Source organism: Ctenocephalides felis, unplaced genomic scaffold, assembly GCF_003426905.1.
Source record: "Ctenocephalides felis isolate EL2017-DRISC unplaced genomic scaffold, ASM342690v1 CF-g0.4_SCAFFOLD_03571, whole genome shotgun sequence".
NCBI lineage: Eukaryota > Metazoa > Arthropoda > Insecta > Siphonaptera > Pulicidae > Ctenocephalides > Ctenocephalides felis.
In genome coordinates, this window is record NW_020539725.1 from 43832134 (window position 1) to 43843556 (window position 11423).

Genomic DNA, 11423 nt, shown 5'->3' on the forward strand with positions numbered 1-11423 from the left:
ATGTATTATAAATAATACACTTTAATGCTTATACTATAATACACTTTACGTAAACATATAAGAAGAATATAAAATCTTATATGATATTTTGTTTTTATATAACAAATATAAAATTTATTTTTGTCGAGCGTCTAAAATAATACTACATATCACATTCTATCCTTTTTTTTATTTAAAAATATATTACAGAAATCTTTACATAACCCTAAACCAAAATAGAAATTTTGTATGTTTCTATCAATCTAATTAATTTACTACTTCATAACTTAATTATCACATTTTTTTTATTAGTTAATTCTCACTTCATTTGATTGCAGACCAACCCAGAATGTGGCACCATCCAATAAGACAGTAGCTCTAAAAATATTAATATTGGATTATTTTCAAAGTAATTTTTATATGTGTTTTACTGAAATAATAATATAAATTACTTGAATTTGACTACTCCTGAGACTCCTGCAGGGGGGCTCCATTTCAAGCTGATAACTTGGGCATCGGCTCCATCGTGCTTCTTGTGTGTTGCAGCGTTCTATCAAGTAATTTTAATATATATTATATTTGTACACATTTTAAAAATAGAATTTTTTATCATATTGGATTTATTCCTGATCATAATTATTTTATTCTGTAATTCACGATACATAATAGCAATTAAATATTCGTTAAAGGCAATATTTATTTCTGTTTGCGATAAGAGGTGTTGAGTAAATCATAAATGCTTAATATATTCATGTACTAATTGCGATAACTATACATATACACAATCCAATTATATATGAATATAGATAATCAACAGATATATCTAATGAGTTTATAATCCGTAGTGGGAAAAAATACGACAATTACAAATGTACGGTCGAGTGCCTCCATTAAAATTGATGATTTAATTGCCACGGCTTGTAGACTAAAGGTCACGTATTAAAAAAGTTGTCTTGGAATATAATTATATTCAGAACAAATAGTTAGAATAACAATTTTTAATTATCTCATCTATATTATTATTTTTATATATACCTATACCTTATTAAAAGTTTTAAAAATATTTCATTGAACCCGATTAATTTTACTTTATCATAAGATCATGTTATTTATTAAAAGATTTTAAAAATTCCAAGTTTATTCTCTAGGTTGCTGTATGGATCATTTAGTGCCAACATAATATATTAGTCTTATATGAAAATTGATCGAAATTCTTCATTATTAATAGTATTTACTTAAAATATTCTAAATAGATAGGTTTCTACATAGAAAAAACTTGTTGAAATATATGGGTTCAAGATAAAATTAATTAGTTTGGTGAATTGATCGGTCGAGTAATTTGTTTGAAGTTAGCATTTAAATAGTAAATATTTTTTTTAAAACATTCTCTATCAATTTTAAAATGCATAAATCTGTTTGAGAAATATCTTGAAAATCACATAAGTTAAGGTGATATTGTAAAATATCTATTGAGAATAAATACGTTGATTAGTTTTGTGCAAACGTGTTTTGTATTTGCCCGATTTAATTTAAAAAAATATGTTATATTGCAGTTGGCAATTATCATTATTATTGATTATTTTTGAATGGAACAAGAATTAACTTATAAGAATTTTTTGGTATTTTATAAAAATCTAAAACTCTGCCTTATATCTCACTTATTAACTTCCCGTAGGGTAAGTTATAGTAATCGCAAAAAATCGAAAATGAAAATTTTTATATATCTTTACGTTTCAAAGGTTTCTGAACATTTTGGCATACCTCAGAAAAAATGGATGTAAGTGTATATGTGTGTGTAGTATGTATGTATGTTTGGATTCGGGCGCAGAAATCAACCGATTTGAATGGTTCTAAAAACATTCAATTCCTATTGATATGAAGACGTGCTTTATTTTGGTGAAGACAAGTTTAGCCGTTTCGGAGATATGGGCAAAAAGTGCCAAAAATGGTAATTCGATTGAATGATTCGAAAAACATTTTACTTGTATACAAGTGTATACAAGCGTCGTTATAACGACGCAACGAACAAATTTCAAATTTTCAGAAAAAAATTGTTATTCAAATTTTCAAAAATATTAAATTTTTTTTTTTAAATTTACAATTTAGTTTGAAAATGTATATATTTCAAATGCGTTTTTATTATCGTAAGAAATATATCCTCAGATAGATTTATTCGGCACCCCTTGCTAATGTAAATTTTCTCAAATATTTTTAGCAATAAGATCGTCACTGTATATTTTATGAACTGTAAAATATATAGAGATTATAATTATCTATTTGAAAATTTTAACAATTGCTATTAATCATTGATCAATATTTCTTGATTGCTGATTTTTTTCCCTCAAATATTTAATTCCGGTACGGAAAGTTCCAACAATTTGCCTTAAGGCACGATGCCATGCACGCCACTATAGTTTTTATCCAAATCAACTTACCTTATGCTAAAATACTACACACACCTAGTTTTTAATATATTTCTTTTATAAAACGTATTAATATCTAATTATTATAAAATATTTGTTATCCTTACAGCATTTCCTGATCCGCAGTTGATCGTTTGCGCTAATTGCGATGATCCGGAAACGTCGAATGTTCCGACCGGTTCGTCGCCGAGACGTCCTTGCACGATGAAGCCCTTGATCGTGTCTTGTGCCGATTTGCCTTGGAGTTTTATTTCGATGAATTCACCAGCCTTTGCCTGCTTTGCGCTGACGTGTAACGCGTACGGAGCTGGGCTGGACTATGGAGAGGAAATTTAATGGTAAGTAACTTATTAATGATTTAAATAATAACTTCTTAATGTATGAAAAAATAATTTTTGTTTTTGCTTAACGTTAATTGTAAGCTAACGTTTCAAGTCATTCTGAATCGTTTGACATGAAAATTGAAAACACAAAGTATATTAACACGTTGCCGCAAAGGACGGCTATAGCCGTCCGATCTTTAGCGATATGTAGGCAAACAACGGCCTAATAATTAATAATTTAATAATAGTTAATAATTTTCACTTCCAAACATACAACTTACACTCAATTTCATCTGGCAATCTTAAACAATTTTAAAAAAAGTATATTTCTAAGCAATATCGTCAAATTAAAAGTGTACGGCAACGTGTTAAGTATTAAGTATATTATATTTATTTATTTATTTAAGGCCTTTAACCAGTCGGTCATTTAGCCCAAGTGTATTATATAAAAATAACGTTAACCGTAATACATAAGATTCTAAACCAAATTCGAATATTCAAAAAATTTACGATATTTATGTCAATTGCGAAGGGGTGGTTTTTGCTAAACATTGTCCGAGCTATATTTTTGTAAAATTAACACCGAAAGTCATTGGTTTCCAAACTTTTTTGCACCTCGCCCCCCTGCTCTAATAAAAAAAAGTTGCGCCTTCCTTAATTTTTCAAACAATTTAATTTTTTAAATTCTCAACTGATATTATCAGACTACAAATTAATATGCAATATTGTGAAAAATATGCGTAAAAACTAATTTTTTTTTTGTTAATTTTTTAATATCATTTCAAAAATTTTGGGTTATTTTTGAAAATAGTATTCTGAAAACAGATATGTGTGCGCCCTACCTTTAGAACAGTCTGGCGCCCCCCTTGAGAGAGCGCTCTGTTTATAAAATAAATTGATATAGAATCGAATAAATTAAAATATCACCGTATTTTTCAAATGATAGAAAGAAGAAAAATAAAAAAAATGTTATTGGCCAATGTACTCTACATAGATCAACAAGTATAAACTTGTACTATATAGCTTATAAAGCCAATTATAAATAAACAACTGTATTGTTTTTTGTATTAAAAATTTCATGAACTTTCGTTAGATGAGATGTAAATCCTTGTTAACATTTGGTCCGTATTGTGGTTTCTTTATTTATTAACAGTTTAAGCTTTAAAATCTAGACATAATTTTTCATTCAAGACCTAACGCGATGCTAAAATTCCTTTAACTTTTTACTTCGTAGGGTATTTTAAAAGAATTGTATTCGTCCTTTGCTCAAAAAAATTGTCACAATTTTAACATTTTAAAATAAATTTTTGTGAATTACTTGATTATTTTTAGAATGCTACTTATGAAATATGATCTTCTTTTTCAATAATTTACTTTGTGAGGGAATATTTTAAATGCGGTTTAAACTTAATGATTTATTTATTTATTTATTAAAATCATTAAAACCAGAACCAAAAAAATAAATCTATTTATTTATGACTGTTTTGGGTCATTGAATGTAAATCAAAATTATAAGACTAATTGCAAACTGAAATTAAAACATATAATTGCAGATAATTAAAATAAATAATCCTGGCTCTATAGTTTGAATTATGTAAATATCAATTTGATTTCTTAGAATTATTATCAAAACAATCGGCTAAACGATAGCATCAGTTAATTTTAATTTATAAAAAAAAACTTGTTTTCAAACACCTACAGACCACATCTTGGCATTGGTATATCAATTCTCAGTATTTAAAATTCAATTTTTTGTAATTGTTCATAACAAATGAAACGAAACAAGTAATTAGGTGATGAATTTTTATATTACAGAAAATAATATAATTTACGGGATTATGTCAAGCTTTTGTGGATTTCTATAAAATTAATATTAACCCTAGACGCATCCGAGGCATACGTGCAGACTTTTGTAATTTTATTAGGTACTTTTATGATGGAAATTTTGAAAAAATAAAAAGACTATTTGTTACTAAACCAGAGTTTTATATTTTCTGAATAAACCTTTGATGATATCTCAAAATATGCATTGACAAAAGACGGTTAAAAATTCACTTGTTGTTAAGCACAATATCATTCTAGGGTTAAATTACCTAGCAATAGTACAATTATTATTATAAATAATATATTATACTTACTTGTGGTTTATAAGGATGTTGGGGTAATAAGCTCTCGCAGACTTCTTTGGGTGCTCCCGCAGAATATCCTTGGGCGAGGGGCATGGCTAAGGCCAAGCATACAATTGCGAATCGGAAAGCCATTCTGAAATAAAATTAATATTATTTTTAGTTATAAAATTAATGCAATTTAAAGTCACTGTACTTCATGGAGTACAATGGACATGAAAATCACAAATTATAGTTACTATATAAAATAGCTCTATAATATATAAAATAATCTAATTTAAAAATCTCTGAATAGTTAACATTTAACGAGCTGTTTTGTATGAAAGATATCGTCTCAAGAATTTGTCAATACTTTTCCTCCGGAAAACGAGCATGTTTCAGCAACGATCAACGGCCAGCATTGACATACATAACGATTATGCAAAAGCGAATAAATTTCAAAATTACAAGACAACAATCCAAACATGGATAAATAATAAAATATAAAATAGGCAAAAATCATCTTCAGGCAATGGCATGGGCGTTAAAACAAATATAATTTTAGTGGAATAATTATCTAAAACAACAAACGATCCTACTTAGGAATGTCCTTAAAATTGTCTTATTTTATTAAAACAATTTAAACCCATTATACAAGTATTTCTTTATAAAATTTTAAACTTAGACTTTTAATTTCGTATAATGAATTTCGTATAACAAGTTCAATAAAACTCATTTTTTTATGAAAGATGAACGAGAATTTTTTTCAGTCTTTTAAGATAGAATGCATATGAAAAAAGAAACAAACTTATAAAGATTATCAATATTTAATTTGTGAATTATGAATATATGAAAATAACGAAATATGATTTTAAAATCATTGTTAATATTTTGAATAAAAAGTGTCTAACATTATTAATTAGCTATTGGGTTGAATATCAAAATAGAAAAGAATATTGCAGGATAGAAAATTATAGTGCGAATTTGTCAACTCTTCCCAGATAGATTTTATAAAAATTTCGAATACGAGATTTTAAGTTGGGATCATCAATTTGTAAAAAATTACTAATTAATTAGACAGGAACATCTTTTCCAGATTCTTTCGGTAAGGAACCCAGTTACATGAAACTGAGAAATAAAATATACTCTGAGAAGTCATCGCCCACTTACGATAAGACTTTTAGTAAATAATTTATTCAAACATCGGTTACATAAATTTGCATAATTTTCAAAAGTAGGTAAACTGTCTCCTTGCGAAATTCTAACAAGTTGCATAAAAAACTGTTCAATAAAACTAGCACATAAAAGTTAAATATATATCTTCGAAGCTTAAGGTTAAATCATATGGTGAGACCACTAATCAATGCAATGACATTGTAGTCAGGGATAGAAATACATATAATTTATTGCTTTTCAGGAAATCAATTACATGAGAATAGATCATCATTGACAATGATGTCAATTATAATAATTTTATCAACCATGTAAAATATTAATTTATCGGATTTATTGCAAAGGAGTTAAAATAATGCGTGCATCAACACTGCAATTTGTTCTGCATGTTCCGCAAACTCTTGTTATTTATTGGAAATGACGCATTATCCTATTTTGACTTTATATAAATAACATTGACAGCTATATTATTAGCCGTAATTAGATAGTTATTACATGTAAATGCAATTTTATATAACATGCTGAAGAATATCCTTAAGTATACAGGTTACAAATTTATTGCATTATTATCTATCATGTATTGTATTCAACTAATTAATTATACACGCGATAGACTATTGATTACATATATATATATATATATATATATATATATATATATGTGCACATGCAAACGCTCAAGAAAAATGTTTTGCACAAACCGCAGAATATATCACAAAGTCTTAAAACACATCCATATGTGCAAATTATATCCAAAATTTAATAAATATTTTTTTTGTCATTTACTCTTCAATAAAATTGTTATCAATGAATAAATGATTAAATAAAAAGTTGAACAATCCAGGCTTAATGAAAACGTTATTCGAAAATCAATATGAGCCCAATGCTAGCTACTATTATAATTTTCTGTTAAAATTAATTCAATATTTTAAATAAATAAATAAATCTATTATTTTAATCAAAATGTGTGGCATCTATTTTTGATCCTATTGTCAACAAATGAAATATAAAGATTTCAATATCTTGATATATAAAAAATAAAAAAGTTAAAAGGAAAACATTCCTGTATAAACTCTTTTTGATAGATTTAAAAATATCCTTTTTAAAAATAATCAAGATTTTTTTTTGTCCTGGTTGGTTTGCTGAATGATGACACACATCAAGTTTCGAATTGCCATTTAATTAATACAGTTGTTAAGTAATACAATTGTTTTTTTTTATCTTTATTATCTGACGAATGGGTTGCTAATTATTTTCAAATATATATTTATATGATTTCAAATTTGTAAAATATTTATTCAGTTACGGTAAGCATAAAATAGATGGGTCAGGTAAAACAAATAATGGAAATCCAATATTTAGACAATTCCGAAACGATATGAAAAAATCACGTAACAACTAATATTGGGAGAAGATGAAAATATATATTGTCCAGCCAATATATATCCATATTAGCAAAATAGAATGAATATTTGAAATGTTTTGATAAAATTTGCAATTTTATACATATAAATAGTAAGTCTTGTGTTGAACTTATCACCGAGGTTGCTTAAACATTTTATTTAATAATATGAAGTACAATTTTTTGCGAAATTAGTGAAGTAAATATGCAAAAGTTTTCTTAATCAGTATTAGTTTTATACAAGTATTTCATTATTCGACAATATTTCGCATAAAAGTTTATAAGAATTTTATGAATAGGAGGTAGAAAAACAACCGTTGGGTTGTTTCTTGCGAAACATTAGTCTTCAATAAAAAGCTTATAGGATAAGTAGTTTTGAGTAGTAAGAACATGTGTATATGTGCGTGTGTGTGCATTTATATCGTTAAACTTATTTCGCAAGAAATGGTAAAAAATGATCATGATAAATATTAAAATTTAAAACTTGTTTATTTTTGCATAGCATGTAAATGATTTTTTACTCTCTCCAATAAATATCACTGGTCGTTCAAGGCGACAAAAGCACACATCAAAGTTGATTAGCTCAATTGAAGGTTACTATCCAAGAGTTTCTCACACGTACTTATTGTGTAATTCCAAACAAAACAAGAATATAGGAACATGGATTATACGAACGTACACCTATACAAATCTTATTATGTATATGTACACACTAAAATAGATTGAAACTATTAATTTTTTATAACGATAATGTTTTTTAGTCACTGATCTTCTCCGTCTGATTGGGCACTCAAAAACCATGCAAAATAATTTTTTTCTCTAATCGATTAAGTCTGAAGTATATGAACTGAAATAATTGATTTATATCAGGTTTATCTTTCTTATCCTCGACGGATTTTTTTAAATTAATATTCGCAATTTTGTTCCCAAATGGATTGTATGGTATCTATTGGTTGGTCTATTCTAAATAGATGGTTGCACAACACAACAGTATATAGTTAGATTTCTTTCCAATAATTAAAACCTTTCTTTGAAACGTATAGAGAAAATTATATAATTATATAGGAAGAGTGTAATATAGAGAAGATTACTCTAAATTATCATGATATTTTGAGCTTTAAAGTGCTGAATAGAAGAAAAATTTAATAGATTACTTTTCTCTATATCTATTATCTAAATTTGATGGAACCAATCTTAAAAATAAGATATTAGGAGTAAGTTTTAAATAGCAAATGCAAAATTTTATTTTAAAATATGATATTTTGTAAGACTTTAAAGACTTCAGTTTGCACATAAATGATATGAGAACCAATTGACAAAATACCTTTAGTAGGTAATGTTAATGTTTTATGACAATTTGAATTGTTATTTTATTCATGTTTTGTAATTCTATGAGCTGTTATGATGAAAGCTCTTCTCAACAATGCCGCTTTTTAGACGACAACTTAATGGTTTTGCTATTTTAATTTGAAATATTTTCAAATTAGAATTTTTCTAATTGTAATATATTTTTCATTTTAATATTAATGTAGCAGTTGCAGAAAATTCACGTGCAAATATATTTTCATCTCTATTTTCAATTAAATAGTGAATAACACTCCTGCTTGATATCAGGTTGTCGGTAATTTAATAATAATGATATTCTGAGCTCTGAAGAACATTTTTATTATGATATTTAAATATTCATCTTATGTGTATCATTCCAAATATTATTTCCCAAGTTCCTAATTATTTTTTTATAAATATGTTTATTTAATGGCACTAATCATAATGATATATAAAATAATAATACTGAAAAAACGAAGTTTTTGAATTAAGACAAAATTGGATTCAAAAGTCATTATTTATGAATATGTCGTGGTATATGAAATCATAATAAATTATTAAACATTCTATTGCAATAAATGTGCAAATATCCAATGAATAATTTAATTTGGAATTGGCACACGCTCGCTTAATTTTTATTAGATCCAAATCAGGCGCGTGTTGAGAATTGATTCAATTTAAATGATAAATTATTGCAATATTCTTTGATTTACGAGTTTATAATTTAAAGCATTTGAAAATTGCTCCAAAATATAAATACCTTTCTTACGAAATACAACCTTTGTTCTTAACAATACCTTTGATTTAAGGGATTAGAGCTTTATCAAATCATACCTTACGATCAAACTAGAAATATGTAGATTAATAAAATTGGTAATCACAATTTCAAAAATCGATTATTAAATGAGACAACAACAAAATAAAGTCAAGAAACGGATAGAAATTTTAATTTATGTATCAAAATAATTTAATCGCGAATATCGACGACATGAAAATTATATCATGTATTAGTAGATAAATCTAGTGTTAATTTCGAAGAAATATTTTTCGTTAGATATATATTATATCTAATATATATGTGAGTATATAAAGTTTCGAAATATACGTTCTGTTTTCACTAATAATATTATTTATTGAATTTATACAAATTGGTTTGGCCTACGATGATTATTGCCATTGTTTGATAAATTGGCATGCAAATAGATGATGATTTTCGTTTTACGTTCATCTTCAATTATTTACATGGACAATACGAAATTATTATTTGTTATCAGGTATTATTTTTTATATCATTTGGAAATATTATATGAAAACGCATCGAAGAATCTTGTTTAGAGAGGCTCTTAAGACATTAATTTCAAAATTAATAGTTTGATGATTTCAAAGAACTTAATAAAAACTTGATTATAAACACAAATCATTTTTTGCGAAGAAAAAAAACATAAGCAAAAAACTTTTTTAAAAGCAAAAATCTGAATTATCAATGCAACACACAAAGTAAAACCTTAAAAAGCAATTTCAAATTATATACGTTATAATTAAGACAATTTCTATATTCTTATTTTATAAAAATTAAGATTTTTGGTTAGTCCATCTCACCTCTACGTAGCATAAATTTAATAGCAATCGTGTAGATGAATCAATAATGAATTTTAATTATATATTCAAATATTTAGTATAATATATATATATTCAAATTTTTAATGAAAAATTTGGCAAGTTAGGAAATATTCAAAGAAATGTTTAAAAGTAAGAAAATATACAGTGCAACCATACATAGATGATTTAAAAGATTCATATAAAGTCCAAAATGTAACGTTTCATGGTGTATTCGAGTGCATTCATTATTATTCTTATTTTTTTTCATTTACTCTATGATACTATTTTACTATCGATTGTCATTTTACTAATCTTTAATGAATCTTTGATTCGATTACATATAGTAATTAATTATCATTTTTTAGTCAATTTTTCGACATTGCTTCCCAATTAAAATATTATGGATTTCTGCTATCTTATATTTATATGTACCAAGCCATTATTAGAGTTGGAGCAAATTAGCTCCAAGTTAGATTAAGTATGTCATGATTTTATATCCAAAAACAAAAAAGTGTACAAAAAATATCGATGTCTAATAAAATCATCGTTGAATTACAAAGTATTGAATAATTAAATACACTTAATTATTTATGGAAATGCTCTCCAGGAGTTACCACCATTAATGAATTCATTTTACCACCAGTTATAGCAAATTAATAAATAGAAAATGATACCTATTTTTTTTAACTTATACCTTATGATGTATCGATGATTACAAAATTCACACAAATAACTAAAAACTCACTTACTTGATAAAAGCGAAATGCCAACAGTGTGGTAAATCAAGACATCAGGTCCGCTTTTAAATTAATCCCTACTATGACCATACCACCATACCAAATACCACCGCGGTAGTAGGGATCGAAAGAAACTGAAAGTTCATCCGTAATTGGTTTCGTTATTAATATTCATATTTATTATATCTACAAATCTCAGATTATTTAATATTTTAGTCAAGTCAAGTCAATATTTACTCATCAATATCTTAAATTCGAGTAAAATTTGTGAACACAGATTTATTATACAAACTTCTATAATTGCCGATTGACAATATGACCGAACATTTTGTGCTAAACATTTTTATATTTTCTCA

The 11423-nt window shown here is 26.2% G+C and overlaps 1 protein-coding gene across 2 annotated transcripts; it reads right to left on the reverse strand.

Moving 5' to 3' along the window:
- Positions 1–161: 161 nt before the first annotated feature.
- LOC113386784 (putative defense protein Hdd11) lies at positions 162–11095 on the reverse strand. 2 transcript variants are annotated; one of them, XM_026624538.1, is made up of 5 exons: positions 11025–11095; positions 4864–4987; positions 2510–2719; positions 432–529; positions 162–357 (listed from the first exon to the last, which is right to left on the reverse strand). In XM_026624538.1, exons 2-5 carry the CDS (start codon positions 4984–4986, stop codon positions 288–290), a joined length of 501 nt encoding a protein of 166 aa, XP_026480323.1. In that variant the 5' UTR covers position 4987; positions 11025–11095; the 3' UTR covers positions 162–287. The 2 variants fall into 2 exon arrangements, with proteins under 2 accessions (XP_026480323.1, XP_026480325.1); XM_026624540.1 differs by having other exon boundaries at positions 11080–11090.
- Between the last annotated feature and the right edge of the window lie 328 nt (positions 11096–11423).